The sequence below is a fragment of the Hemicordylus capensis genome, chromosome 3, assembly GCF_027244095.1.
Source record: "Hemicordylus capensis ecotype Gifberg chromosome 3, rHemCap1.1.pri, whole genome shotgun sequence".
Lineage (NCBI taxonomy): Eukaryota > Metazoa > Chordata > Lepidosauria > Squamata > Cordylidae > Hemicordylus > Hemicordylus capensis.
Window position 1 is genome coordinate 10,661,866 of NC_069659.1, and position 15,277 is coordinate 10,677,142.

Genomic DNA, 15,277 nt, shown 5'->3' on the forward strand with positions numbered 1-15,277 from the left:
AAAGGATGATGATGATAATAATATAAGAGTGGAAAAATGCCTCCTACCAATTTTGCTGCCCCATTTGGAGGAAGGGGGATTCCTTCCCTTTCCTTGTGTGAGGCAAAATTCACCAGCATAATAAATACTTTTCCTGGGCGCTTTCCAGATTAAACCCTACAACAGGGGTAAAATGCTTCGGCTTCGCAGGACCGTACTGAAAACGATCCCCAGAATTTCAAACTCCTACAACAGGAAAATACAGCTACTTTTTTTGCGACGCACATGCAACGTTGTAGCACTAAATTGCAGTGATAAAATCCGAAATAAGGCATCAGAAATGTGAACGGCACCCTGCTGACCGCGTGGGGACTGCGGTGTCACAACACAGAAAGTACGGAAGCACACTTAGCAGATCCATAGTGGCACTGCTGTAGGATTTAATCTGGAAAGTGTGCTGGGGGGTGCCTTTAAAAAATAATAATTCAGAAGTCACCTAGAATGACTGTGTGATGATGTAACCGTGAGTTCTGGGCAAAAAATAGTGATGATAACGGAATCCCCCAGGAGGAGCACTGATATCCCAATTTCTTCCCCTCACCCCTACAATGGACAGGGGTTTCCCCTTCCTTTGAACTTCCTACCCAAAACTAAAGTGAAAGTTCTTACATAAGGTTTGCCTCAATCTTAGCTGGAGCTAGAATTATGGGCAATATACAAGGGGCTGCCATTAAAAATGGCAACCCTGTGTTGCATTCTCCCTTCTTCTTATCCAGGAGCATGAAAATAACACCTTTACAATTACTGGCTTATAAATTTCCTTCTGCACCTCCTTAGTGAACTACGGCTCAATGCAACATAAATAAATATCTGCTCTGGAAGGAGTGTTTGCGTCTCTGCTTATAAGGCCCCCCAAATGAGGATTTGTAACACACAGGCCTGAAGCGACATTAAGCACCCGAATGGCATCTTGAAGTAAAAGCTGCTGCATTCTAGGAGTAATCCACCACAGTTGCATGGCTTAAAAAATAAAATAAAAAATGGCTGTGCCATGATTTCAATGGCTGAATGTAGTGGGATGTCTGAAACTGGAGAGCCGTGTGGATGTTTGCTGGGACAAAGTTAGACTGCTCCCATTAGCCAAGTGGAGGCTTAATAGTTGGCAACGTAATATCTGTAGTATGGCTGGGCATGATGGTACTATCTGTCACTGTGACAACTGCTACTGCTGTTCTCTTAGCACCGGCATCTCAGCGAAATAACAAAATGAACCTCCACTGGCACATTAAATAAATAAAAGTGAATTATCAGAGAGCGCTGTAACTGCCAAGTCGTAATGTGCATGCCGCAACAAGAGGTGATTTTAGCAAGAGGTGATTCTATATTGGGCTATATTAATACGTTTGCATCTGTGTGGAGGTGGCAGCCTTATGAAGAGCAGCATTACAGCAGATGCTTCTGGATCAGGGAGGCTTTGATGGGCAATCACTCATTTTAGATGTTGAACCCAACCAAAGGGCAGGAAGGCTCCGATCCAATCAGAAGTCCAGAATGTCACGGAAGTTACAGTGGCTATAGGAATCTGTTATGAGGATGAGGATTATAACTGTTGAAAAGGTTTACATACCACTTTTCAACCCCAAAAAGTGTCAAAAGCAATTGACATAGCTAAAAGAATGAGAAGATAGTTCCCTGCCCCCAAAGGGTGAACAGTCTGAAAGGAAACACAAGGGGTACACCAGCAACCACCCCTGAGAGGATGCTATACTAGGTGGAATGAGGAGAATAATTACACTGGAACATAGGAAGCTGCCTTTTACCGAGTCAGACCATTGGTCAATCTAGCTCAGTATGGTCTACACAGACTGGCAGCAGCTTCTCCAAGGTTTCAGGCGGGAGTCTCTCTCAAATCAGCCCGATCTTGGAGATGCTGCCAGGGAGGGAACTTGGAACTTTCTGCATGCAAGCAGGCAGGTGTTCTTCCCAGCACGGCCCCATCCCCTGAGGGGAATATCTGACCCTGCTGACATGTAGTATCCCAGCCAAATGCAAACCAGGGTGGACCCTGCTTAGCAAAGGGGACAATTCATGCTCGCTACCACAAGACTAGCTCTCCTCTCCTAGAGTTGCTCTCCCCCAATACAAATAAGAGGGCCACAACTTTAAAAGGTGCCTCCTTCGTCAGTCAGTGGCATTTATCACCTGCAAGCTGTTGGAAATGGATGTGGGGACAGAAAAGTGGGTCAAGAAGTCTAGGAGAATTAAAGTGTCATGTGAGCAGTGAACCATGTACAACATATGGTGTGTGTGTGTGTGTGTGTGTGTGTGTATAAAATGTGTCCCCAGCACCCAGCCACAACCGGAAGCCATTTGTGGAGCCTTGAATGTAGTCTGCTTGCCACAAGTAAGCTGCAATCTCTGCAAAAAAATAATAACCCCACTAGTGATTATGTTGCAGATGCCAAATTTGATTACTCCTTCACAGTCCAACTCTTATAGCGTGCTAGGAAATGAGCAGACAGAACCTGCTTTTGGCCAGAGCTCAGACAAGTGATCCAGCAACCAGTATCCAGTCCAACTGACTTCCTGTGGCACTAAAATATCCAGTTGGATCAGCTCTTGGTCAGATCAGATCAGAGGGGGTGGTGGTGGTGGTGGTAAAAACCTTGCATAAATACCTGAAGTAGGCAAGCCACAGGGGATTCTGGGAACATGAGCAAAGAAACATCTTTTAAAGTGGTGTTTCTCTTATATTTAGCCACCTAATGGCACAGTGGGAAATGACTTGCCTAGCAAGCATGAGGTTGCCGGTTCGAATCCCCATTGGTATGTTTCCCAGACTATGGGAAACAAACACCTATATTGGGCAGCAGCGATATCCAAAGGTGCTGAAAGGCATAGCAATAGCAATAGCAATAGCACTTGCATTTATATACCGCTCTATAGCCAGAGCTCTCTAAGCGGTTTACAATGATTTTTAGCATATTGCCCCCAACATTCTGGGTACTCATTTTACCAACCTTGGAAGGATGGAAGGCTGAGTCAACCTTGAGCCCCTGGTCAGGATCGAACTTGTAACCTTCTGGTTACAGGGCAGCAGTTTTACCACTGCGCCACCAGGGGCATCATCTCGTACTGCGCGGGACATGGCAATGGTCAACCCCTCTTGTATTCTACCAAAGCAAAACCACAGGGCTCTATGGGTGCCAGGAGTTGACACTGATTCGACGGCACACTTTACCTTTACCTTTCTCTTATATTTAGCAGGGGGAGAGCAACTGGCCCTATCCAATGCCAGGACAGCATCCCTCCAGCGGCTGTTGCTGGTATCTGCCTTATGTTTCTGTATGTATGTATTTTTCTATGTAAACTGCTTTGTGAACTTTGGTTGAAGAGCAGTATCTAAATATTTGTTTATAGCAACAGCAGCAGCCCAGAGAACAGCCACCCCCCCTGTTGCCACGGGGAGTTTCCTCAGCTCACGTGTGGCACCATAGCAGGCACTGTGCCTCATGACTCTCCTGCAACGCTGTCCTCGTTCCTTTCTTCATTCAGGAGGGAAAGCTACTGAAAACCAGGGTTTTTCCCAGCGTGGCAAATACTGCTGAGCGGACACGAGATCTGACCCCCATGAAGCACAGCTGAGCCCGGCCTCTGGCGCTCACCCTCAGTCTGCGCCCAAAGACCGTGATCTGGCCCCTGGCCTGCTCTTTGCGCTGCCGCCACTCAACCAGGTTGAGACCGTTATCGATGGGGAGGGTGACGTTCCTCTTGCCCACAGTGGGGTTGACGGTGCCGGCCAGCAGGTGAGGCTCGGTCTGCAGGGCCACCTCCATGCCGTTGGCCAGCATGAGCCGGAGAGAGCCGTCCGCACCGATATAATAGCTGTTTCTCACTTGATCTGTAGGAAGGGGAAAGCGGAATGAGTGCCAAAATGCACGATGTCTGCAAATCAGTCACAAAACAGGACAGGTCAGAGAGGAACCATCTCTTCATCATCGAGATTAGCAGGATAGTACTACACGTCGGATCTGAGCTACGGTTGGTGGCAGGTTGTAACACAGGGGCTGTGAAACTGTGTTCCAGGGATCCCCAAGTTGAATTGAAAGCTTACGGGGGTTCCAGTGTAAGTGCAGCTTTGCAACTGATGGTGCAAACATTCACCCCAGCAAGTCAAATGTTGGACTGGTGAGTGATTCAGGGTCATATTACTTGCTATTTTAACCATGCGTTCCGCAAGCATGTGCTTGTTATTTTAACATTCAGTAGCTGCTGGACTGCCCACCTGTGAATCAGGACTGCAGCAGGGTGGACTCCCAGGTCCCGCCCCCCATCCTCTTTGTACCTGCTTGTTGCATTTTTTCTCCTTCCTTGTTCTGCTCTTGCACTATGAAAACAGAGAAAGCTCAGGGACACAGGCTTTATCTCCAAGTATGTAACTTCCTTAATGAACCTTTACAAGCATTTGGACCTCAAGATACTCTTAATGGGCTTGGTTCTTCTCACACACGCTTGCTCTGGTATGATTTTCAGTGTCACTGAAAATCCCTTCCCTACAGCATCAAGTACCCCTACCATCCTGCCAGGGTCCTCATCTGTGGGGTACCCCAACCTGGCAGCTCTTAAATTATAAAAAGGAAGCACGCCCTTGCAAAGCACATGCTTAAAGTAACGTGTAGTTTGACCTTCAGTTACTCTTGCACCCCTCTGTATGCATCAGGAGGGCTATACATGCATTTAAAAAACAAACAAGCATGAGGTCTGTATGTATACATACATGGATGCTTCTCACCTTGGAAGCAAAAAATGTAGGCAGAGGTGTGTTGGTTATTTGGTAGCCAATGCAGTTCTTTCACTATAGGAGTAATTATGGTCTCTTCAAGTTGACCCGGAGACCAACCTGGCTGCCGCGTTTTACACCAGTTGCAGTTTCCGTGCTACACACAAAGGCAGCCCCACATAGAGCACATTGCAATAAGGTCCGGAGGTTACCAGCATAGGTTCTACTGTTACGAGGTTGTTTATCTAAAGAAATTGACATAGCTGGCACATTGGCCAAAGCTGATAGAAATCACCTCTGGCCACTGTCTCAGCCTCACACCAGAGAGAGGCTTGGATCCAGAAGCACCCACAGACTGCATGCCTGTTCCTTCTGGGGAGTGTGACCCCATCCAGAACTGGAAGATCAAAACAGTCTCCTGGGTTCTGAACCTGCACAATAAGCACCTCCGTCTTATTTGGACCCAGTCTCAGTTTGTTAGCCCTCATCCAGCCCATCACTGCCTCCAGGCAGGCATTTAGGAAGCCTATGCCTTTCCCCTGATGGCTCTGACATGAAGAAATAGCTTTGGGTGTCATCAGCATACTGATAACACCCTACACTAAATCTCCTGATGATCTCTCTCAGCGGTTCCATGATGCTAAAGAGCGTTGGAGACAGTATGGAGCCCTGGGGGGACACCATATAAAAGTTCACTTTTTGAAGAACAACAGTCTCCAAGCGACACCATCTGGAATGTCCCCGAAAGGTAGGAGTGGAACCACTGCAAAGCAGTGCAAAGCAGATTATGACACAGGATTTAGTCACTAGGTACTCATTACAGCTGTAACATAGTCAGCGACACAGGCGTATCTAGGGAAAATAGCACCTAGGGCAAACACTGAAATTGCGCCCCCTGTCCAAGCATCTGACATCCATCTTTCAGCTAACTTTACCATAATATCAGCTCAAAAATACAAGTCAAGTTTGTTAATCTTTTAATATTTCAAAAACTATTTAGCAGTGGACTTAGCCAGACCAAAAAATGCTGGAAAACTACAAATTTCAGTATGTGGGGGCTCATGAAATACCCAAACACTATGTGGAGATGTACTTGGAAAACTAAACAGAAGTGCCTGTCTAATTCTAAACTATGCATTGTAGCATCACCATTACATAAGTTTTAAAAATCATTGGAGAATTTGACTTTTCCCAGATACTCTGTAAATAATTAAAGGATATGCAGAGTAAACTGTGTCACTGCTTGGAATATATTCTAGTCTTTCAGAAAGACAGTTAAAATGAGAGAAAGAGATCAAGAAACTCCCAGTGGGCCTTAATATTAAGGGTTTCACACTGATTCAAAGACAAACTCACCATTAATAGCCATATTAGCAAGACATCACATTTAACTCACTTATCACAAGAAGCAAAGTAAGAGCAAATGAATACCATCCTAGCTCCTAAGCGTCAGCTCAGTATTCACAAGCCCTGATTCTCTGTACATAGTGCCAATCTGAATATGTGTACAGTGTCTTATATTATATATTTATTATTATTATTATTACCCGTAGCCCCTTTGGGGGGCTTCCTAAAGGCTGGGTTTTTGGTTTTTTTTGCAAAGATTCCCCCTCACCCCGCTGGCCTCTAGAGCATCGCAGGGACCATTTGAGCATGTGCAGTGGCTGTTTTTAAAAATAATATATATATTTTAAAGGCCACTGAAAACAAAATGGCCACTGCGCATGCTCAAATGGCCTCTGCAAAGCCTGGCATGACCTAGAGCCTCACAGAGGCCATTTGAGCATGCACGGTGGCCATTTTGTTTTTGGCAGCCATTTTTTTTAAAAAAATTAATTTTACAAAATGGCGCCCCCCTTCAAGTGGCGCCTGGGGCACGTGCCCTGCCTGCCCTACCCCTAGATACGCCCCTGGACACAGGAGGAAGGGCTTTTCCCCACTTTAATCAGAAATCACTGCAAAACTTTGCAGAATGACTATTTTCACCCAATAACACCCCAGGACTAAAATAAAAAGTAAAAAAATGTGCATGTTTTGAGAACAACAAAGGGGATATCACATCACTTCCTGCCATCCTTAAAATGTTAACATGTCTCCCTCTTTAACATCTCCTGGAACGTATTCTTGTCTAACTTTCCATTCATAATCATCTCCTGCTTACTGAGCAAAGAGGCACCTTTAAAAAGTGGTGATCCTCTTTATCGAGCAGGGGGAGAGCAACTGGCCCTATCCACCCCCAGCACATCATCCCTCCAGTGGCTGTTGCTGGTGTCTATCTTATGGTTTCTTTTTTAAGATTGTGAGCCCTTTGGGGACAGGGAGCCAATTTTAATTTTAATTTAAGCCAATCTAAAAATGGCTTTATTTTATTTTATTTTATTTTAAATTAATTAATTTTATTTTAATTTATTTTAATTATTTTAAATGGCTTAAAATAAAGCCACTTTAGCCATTGGATTTATTTATTTACCTTATTTCTATGTAAACTGCTTTGGGAAACTTGTTGAAAAGCGGTATATAAATATTTGTTGTATTGTATTGTATAAGCCTCTGGGCAGGGAGTGTATCGGTTTCCCATTCTGCCCAGAGTCTTGCTGCCCTGTCTATTGTCTGTCCCTGGCAGAACCAATTCCCTGGCTTTGTCGGTTCGTTTGCGATATTACTGAAAGGCAGGCTGAAACCTCCTTCTGGAGTAACGCAGGCAAGAAAAAACAGTGCCAATGATGATAATAGCACTAGCACTTACATTTATATACCGCTTTATAGCCGGAGCTCTCTAAGCGGTTTACAATAATTTTTTAGCATATTGCCCCCCAACATTCTGGGTACTCATTTTACCGACCTCGGAAGGATGGAAGGCTGAGTCAACCTTGAGCCCCTGGTCAGGATCGAACTTGTAACCTTCTGGTTACAGGGCGGCAGTTTTACCACTGCGCCACCAGGGGCTCATAATTTAGTGGGGGGGGGGGGCGGGGGGGCAGGGGGGTTGGTTGGTGGAAGGGGGCAGCTAGACAGGGCCCCAGGCCATGGACTGAGGACGCAACATGCAGTAATCCCAGAGGTGGCTCGAGGAATCCCTGCAACAGGGATTTCCAGATGTTGTTGACTACAACTCCCATCTTTCCCAGCTGCAATGCCTTTGGTTGGGGCTTACTGGAGTAGTAGTCAACAACAATCTGGGAATCCTGTTAGAAGGCTCAAGCCCTCTGTATGCTCAAGGTAGGGTGCCGAATGCTGCCCCGTGCACACATCTTCTCCGTCTCTTGCCCCCGCTTTTGATGGAGGGCATCTTGCTGCTTCATGGGCTCCCTAATAATCTGCTGCCTGAGGCAACCGCCTCACCGTGCCTGATGGAAGGGCCGCCCCTGAGTTACCTGGCTGAAGCTGAACAGGTCTAGCTCTAGTCACTGCTTAGATGGGAGACTTCCCAGGAAACTCCATGCGTAGGAAGAACATAGGAAGCTGCCATACACCAAGCCAGACCACGGGCCCATCTAGCTCAGTATTGTCTACTACCCAGACTGGCAGTGGCTTCTCCAAGGTTGCAGGCAGGAGTCTCTCTCAGTCCTATCTTGGAGATGCTGCCAGGGAGGGAACTTGGAACCTTCTGCAGGCAAGCAGGCAGGTGCTCTTCCCAGAGGGGCCCCATCCCCTAAAGGGAATTATCTTGCAGTGCTCACGCAGGTGTCATTCAAATGCAGGTGCCATTCAAATGCAAACCCGGGCAGATCCTGCTTCGCAAAGGAGACAATTGATGCTTGCTGCCACAAGACCAGCTGACTGATTTGTGTTCCAGGGTGGAAACAAAGGAGGGTTAGAAATGGCATAAACAAATGACCTAGAAGGACCATTTGCTATAAAGTTGAAAGAAAAGCTCTTTGTACTGTTTCATTAGGAGCATTAAATTGAAGAAGGTAAACATTACTGTCCTCCTTTCTTTCAAAAAGGCAAAACAACTGGGAACAAGTCTAGCTTCCAAGGGTGGGGACCCTGGACACTGCCAGGGACTCCAAGGCCAACCCAGAGGCCACTTCCTGAGCAGCAGCAGCACTAGTTCTCATGATGCAAGGGGCAGCCAAGGAGGTCAGAGCCAAGGCAGCAGGAGAGAGGAGCTCAAGGCTTACGGGCCTTCCTCTTGGTGATAAAACCGGACTAAGGCTGAGGGTGCCCTGCCTGAGCCCCTCCCAAAGCCTGGAGCTGGTCCTGCTTTGGAAGGACGGGCCCGTATGGCAGCCTTTTGGGCTGAGAAGAGGAAAACTGAGATACTGGCCCATGAGGCCAGGATGAGAAAGGGATTAGGAATCCTCGCCTCTGGATGCATTAATCACAGTAGAGTCAATTAATTCCCTGAAGAGCCCCAAATGGCAGCTTCTGTTGCTTAATTAGCCTCCTGAAGTGAAGTTAACCTCCCGTCCCAGTATTTGCCAGACATCTGAATCCAGTTGGGCCAATTAGGAAGGGACTTGGTTCAAGTACAAGAGGGTGGGTGGGTGGGCTGTCAAGCCATTCTATCACTTGGGAACGATTTCGGCTCCTAGGGAGTGCCTTTCATGCTTCTCTCTACTTCGTCTCCTGCTGTTCCAGCACTTGTCAGTCTAACTGCTCTGTGACCTTCACTCTTCCAGCTCCAACACCACCTTCCATTCTCTTGCTTCCCCGAATGACTCCACCCTTCCCCCCTTGCTTCCCCCTAGATTTGGAACCGTCTCCCAGAACATCTGTGTGATGCCACTTGCCTTGCTGCCTTCAAGACCCACTTTTTCCATGAATCCTTGGCAGAATCCCTTAGTCTCTGTGCCTTACTGTAGCTAAGCCTAAATATATGAAACAGGAAAAAATTTTTTTGTTTGCCCCTGTTTACTCCATCTCCATTACCCTCTCCTTCCTCTGTTGCCTCCCCTGCATAGAATTTTAGACTGTTATTTCCTTGAACATAGGAAGCTGCTGTATATTGAGTCAGACGCCTGGTCCATCTATTTCAGCCTCATCTACACAGACTGCTAGCCATTCTCTGGAGTTTCAGACAAGGATCATTCCCAGTCCTACCTGGAGACCCAGCATGGTGTAATGGTTAGAGAGTTGGACTAGGACCAGGGAGATCTGAATTCAAATCTCAGTTCAGCCGTGAAACTCACTGGGTGACCCTGGGCCAGTCACTTCTCTCTCAGCCTACTCTACCTCACAGGGTTGTTCTGAAGATAAATATAAACATGTACACTGCTCTGGGCTCCTTGGAGGAAGAGCAGGATATAGGTGTAGAAAATAAAATAATAATATTTGGAGATGCTGGGAACTGAATCTGGGTTCTTCTGCCTGTGCAATACCACTGCACGAAGGTCCTTCCTTGGGGAAAAGACCCACCTTCTTCTGTTTTGAAAAGTGCTGTGCATATTGATATAATAAATAAATATATATTCTAGATTCCAACAAAACTCAAAAGAATGTCTGACCTTTGGGGTTGTGATGCTGATCTTCAAGTAACAGTAATATCTTAGGACAAGGAGGCTAGAGGACTGTACCTCATTAACAAACTTTGTTTCATTTTTCAGGAGTCGATCAAAGATTACAGGTGGTTCTCCCAGTACAAACTCCCACTCAAAAAGTGCTTCTGCATATAAACCAGTGTTCAACCTATACGCAGATCATCGCATCCAATGATTGGTACATGCAGCTTCTTTGGACATGGCAGCCAATGCACAGGCTCCCTGTTCCTTCATACATCGAAATGCCTTTTATGCAGAATTCTGCATATGTGCAAAGCAGTCCTAAGTCCCACTGAATTAATGGGATGTAAACCGAAAAGTCAGTCTTAATGGGCATGCCTAACCTTCCTTGAACTATTCTCTGTCTTCTTACAAAGATTCAAATAGCACACCTAGAATAAATGACACACGACGATTGTAATTTAATGCAGACTTGGTCTTGCTTGTGAAGAATCTGGGCATCTGGGAAGGGTGGAGTTGCCCTTGACTAGTCTCAGCCCTTGCTTAAGATCTCTTGTTCAAGTAACAGTAGTAACAACGGCCGGGAGGCTGTGTTGTGAGAAGTATGTGCTGGCCGGGAAGCCGGCTGAACCCCAAGTGGAAAATAGCGATGGCATCTAGAGCTGGCCAGGCAAAGATTCGGCCTGATGATTAGGTGTGAGCGTCAGCACGTCAACATTGGCAAGCATTTGGAGGCGCCAGGATATGGGGGTCTCACAGTGCTGGGATTACCAGGATGCTGTCTGTTTCCTGCCACATAATCCTATGCATGCCGCTCAACCCTTCTCACCTCTTGCCATTAGCTGCAGAGGAGATGCTGGTCATTATTCAAATGGATTTGTGCTAATGGCCTGGCTTACCTCTGAGACTCAGAGGAAATTATGGAAATATTTTCAATTTTACGTTCACATACCCCTTCTCCAAAGGGGGGGGGAAACATGGGGTGGGCGGGTGGGATAGATGCCTGGCCTCAAGACAAGCTTGCAGAGTTGCAGTGTGGAAGAGATGGGAGGTGGGGAGGGGCTCAGTCTTTCCAGCCAGTTACCCAAGAAAATGGCAGGCGCTTTCAGTTTTCCTTCTGCATTTAGAGGAGCTGGTGCATATTTGATGTGGGCCTCCTTTTGTGATGTAGCAGAAGCCCTCATTGGCTTTGCATTCACATCAGCAACGCTGCAGGACTGTGATCTCTGATTCAGAAAGAGGTTTTTCCCTTTCCTCCATAATATTAGAATTGGGGATCAAGAACTTAAATAGATTGGCTTAAGATTCAGAAAAGACAAATGAAAGAAATGTACGGCACGCAATGCCGAATCAAGTTATGCTCTGCTACTGAGCCACGGGATGGGCACAGCATTTGATTTGCATGCCAAAAGTCCAAGGTTCAATCCCTGGCATCTCCAGGTAAGGCTGGGAAAGACTCCTGCCTGAACCCTTGGAGTGCCACTGCCAGTCAGTGTGGACAATACTGAGCTGGGTGGATCACGGGTTTGACTTGGCTGCTTCCTATGCTCCTTTGGAACTCACTGTCACAAGACGTGGTGACGACCACAAGCTTAGGCAAATCTATGGAGGAGGAGGAGAGGTCTGTCGATGGCTGTTAGGTATGATAGCTATACAGAAACTCCAGTGTGCCACTGAATACCAATTGGTAGACCAGCTATCGATAGACCTCTCCTTTCCCATAAATGTGTCTAATTTCATGTTAAAGCCATGCAATCCTGTGGCCATCACCTGAGTTCCAAAGGAACATAGGGAGCAGCCTTATACCAAGTCAGACACTGACTGGGAGCGACTCTTCAAGGTCTCAAGCAGGAGTCTTTCCCAGCCCTACCTGAAGATACCAGGGATTGAACCTGAGACCTTCTGCATGCAAGTGCTCTTCCACTGAATGATGGCCCCCATCCCCTAAGAGGAATATCTTACCGTGCTCACATGGAGTCACCCCTCCAAATGCAAACCAAGGTGGACCCTGCTTAGCAAAGGGGGGCCATTATTGCTCGCTACCACAAGACCAGCTCTTCTCCCCCTCACCCCAGTCAAATGTTTAATGTAAGAAACAGGCGAAAAACAAAAAGCAAAACCCCAGCCCAGAAGCATTAAGCACGTACTTCTCATGTTAGGCTCACCTTGCAGCAGGGTATAAAAGGCACCTGATGCTGACAGGTTGGTTGTTATGGTTACATCATCCTTGCTGGACGTTTCAACCTGGACATGGACAGAACTGTCTGTGTCGCTCCGGAAACTGCTGACCTGGCCGGTAGGGAACGTGATGTTGGTGAGACGGCCAAAGCTGTCGTACCTGGAAGGAAGGAGACGTGTGAGCAGTGAATACAGGGTCGGGGGAAGAGGAGACAGAGAGGGCTAAGCAGCGTCCGTCCCACTGTTTGGGCCTCTACATTGTTGTCAACTGCCTCATGCTGAAGAAAAGGTGTGGGGCAGAAATTCAATTTTTATCATCAACAAAAATGGCATCACAAATATGAACAATTTGAGCACCCTTCTAGACTGCCCCCACCCTCTGCCCCCGGGGATGCCATCCAAAATGCCCTCTCTGCACTTTGCTTAGTGGGTGGCATCTTGCTTAAGGAAGGTGCAACAGTTGTTCAAAGGCTGCACCGTGTGGAGGAGGATTACAAGCAGGGCGATGAACATTCTTCTTAACTGTTGGTTTTAATTAGCAGCAGACAAGGTGTAGAATACTCATGCCCCAACAAACAAGCTCTGTTACTCCCAGGAAAGCAAAGCAGCAAAGGAAGCTCTGGTTGCTGCACACATCCCTCCTTGCCGCACTCACACAGGAGAGCTCGGTCTCACCCTCCAAATGCTTTCTTTATTATGCTTACTTTATTTTAGTTTGACTCAGGTGGACAGATTTTACATGCTGTATTATTTGTGAACGAAAAGGCCGTGGCTTGAAGGTCTATGATGTAGCAGCCTGAAGCTAAGCAGATCTGGGTCTTCCCAGTGCTTGGATGGGAGGCTCCTGGGGGGTCCCATCCCTCTAACAGGGATTCCCAGATGTTGTTGACTACAACTCCCAGCATCCCAAACTTCAATAGCCTTTAGCTGGGGATTATGGGAGTTGTAGTCAACAACAACAAGAAACAACAACAAAGGATATTTATATACCGCTTTTCAACAAAAGTTCCCAAAGCGGTTTACAAAGAGAAATAAAAATAAATAAAGATGGATCCCTGTCCCCAAAGGGCTCACTACATCTGGGAATCTCTGTTAGAGGGAACACTGGACCCCATATATGCTGCCCTAAGTTCCATGATGGAAGAAAGGTGGAATCCAAGTGCAACAAATAAGTTAACTCTCAGCTGGCATCAGGGTGCGTCATACCCCATTTAAGAAGGAGGAAAAAACCACCCACCATAAAACCGTCAAGAGATATGGGTTTGGGGCCAAAATAAATAAATAAAACTAATAAATAAATGCATAAAAATTTGTGTTTCATGTTCTACAACTCCATCTTCCAGGTCAGAATCAACTTTAATGAGGTTAAGTGCCTTGTAGTGTTTCATCCCTCCCTCCCCTCTGTAAGATTGTCTAAAAGTGCCCTTTTTACTAATACATATATGAGGATATCAACAGCCCCTACTGCATTGCATGGTAAAATGAATATACTATGTAGGAATGCTGCTGGGGGTCAAATACATCCCGCATAAGGCAGCCATAATACTGTGGAATAGATAACTGTGAGCAATAGCTAATAGCCACTCATATCCATTCTTGGAGAGTCCCTAAATTGTCCAAGTTTCTTTCAATTACATTTGAAATCCGTCAGTGCATGTCCCTTTTAATAAGAGGGAAATCCTGGGAGGCTGTTAGTTAGGCAGCCTGAAAATCCTAGACTCTGAAGAATGACAGGTGCATTCACAAGATCAATTCTACAAGGCAGAACCACTGGGGGGGGGGGGGGCGGAATCAACTTGGGTGTACAGCATCATTTAAAACAACGACGAAACAAAACACCAGTTTGCAGCTGGGTAAAAGTCCAGTGATGTGGATGCCTCCTGGTCTCTGTTCATCCCTGCCTCCATGACGGCACTTAATGGCCACATAATTCCATTTGGAAATGCGGCCTAGGAGAACAGTACTCATGTTGCTGCAGGTGTATCCTGGTATTTATAAACAAAGCCTCCCCAAGTCAATTCATTTCCGTTAATCCAGCTGGACTGTATTTCCACAGCTGAAGGATTTAGAGGTGGGCTGGTCTCCATCACATCCTAATTTTCTCCTGTTCACTTATTGCTTTGACTTGCACCAGAATTAAGGACAAATACCAAGACGCCGGAAGGTTCTGAGCAGCCAGTGCAAGCAAGGAATTCATCACCTGCTAATGCAACCCACCGCCATCCAAGCCCGCTACGCCGGCCTTTACAATCACAGTGGTCATTATTAGGCTGACAAAGGAAACCATGGCCATCCATCCCCAGACAGGAATGAACTTAGCCAAGGTGGTTCACTGCACAGAATTAAAGCAGTATTTGGTGCTTATGAGAACTAACTGTTTGCTTGTGAACATCCGACACTGTCATTCGTCACATTAGTGGCATGGAAAGGAGCACTTCCTGGGACAAAGAAGCCGCAATTCCAGAAACCCCGGTTCAGAAGGGCAAATCCTCTGATCCCTCAAAATCTCTACTTTCAACAACCTTTGGCAGCTGAATAATCACTGAAAAACGGCTTACCTTGTAACTGTTGCATCTCGCTGCCACCCCCTTCCCTTTCCAAAACTTACCAGATGAGAAGACCTGCAGTGCGGCCCCCGTTAAACCTCACAAACTCATGATTTTAGCAACTATATACTGGGGCAAATTTCACCACTGAAATATGTTCCAGGGTAAGGGGGAAAAAAAACACAAGGGAAAAAACCCCGTGTAAAATGAAGAGAAATGCAGTGGAAAACTAATAAACCATATTAAACATATCAACCATACTCAAAATCTTCTTTTTATAAATTCTAAATCACAATTGATTGATGATTTATATGAATTGTGATTTAGAATTCATAATTTTTTTTTAGTAT

The 15,277-nt window shown here is 46.2% G+C and overlaps 1 protein-coding gene across 10 annotated transcripts in view; it reads right to left on the reverse strand.

Annotated features, from left to right (window-relative positions):
• Window positions 1–15,277, reverse strand: part of TENM4 (teneurin transmembrane protein 4) — a 1,105,140-nt gene that overhangs the window by 12,440 nt on the left and 1,077,423 nt on the right. For all 10 annotated transcript variants that reach the window (XM_053305915.1, XM_053305917.1, XM_053305913.1 and 7 more), the window contains 2 exons: window positions 12,369–12,541; window positions 3,645–3,880 (listed from right to left, as the gene is read on the reverse strand). In XM_053305915.1, the coding sequence (XP_053161890.1) occupies window positions 3,645–3,880; window positions 12,369–12,541 (409 nt within the window). The remainder of the gene's footprint in view (window positions 1–3,644; window positions 3,881–12,368; window positions 12,542–15,277) is intronic.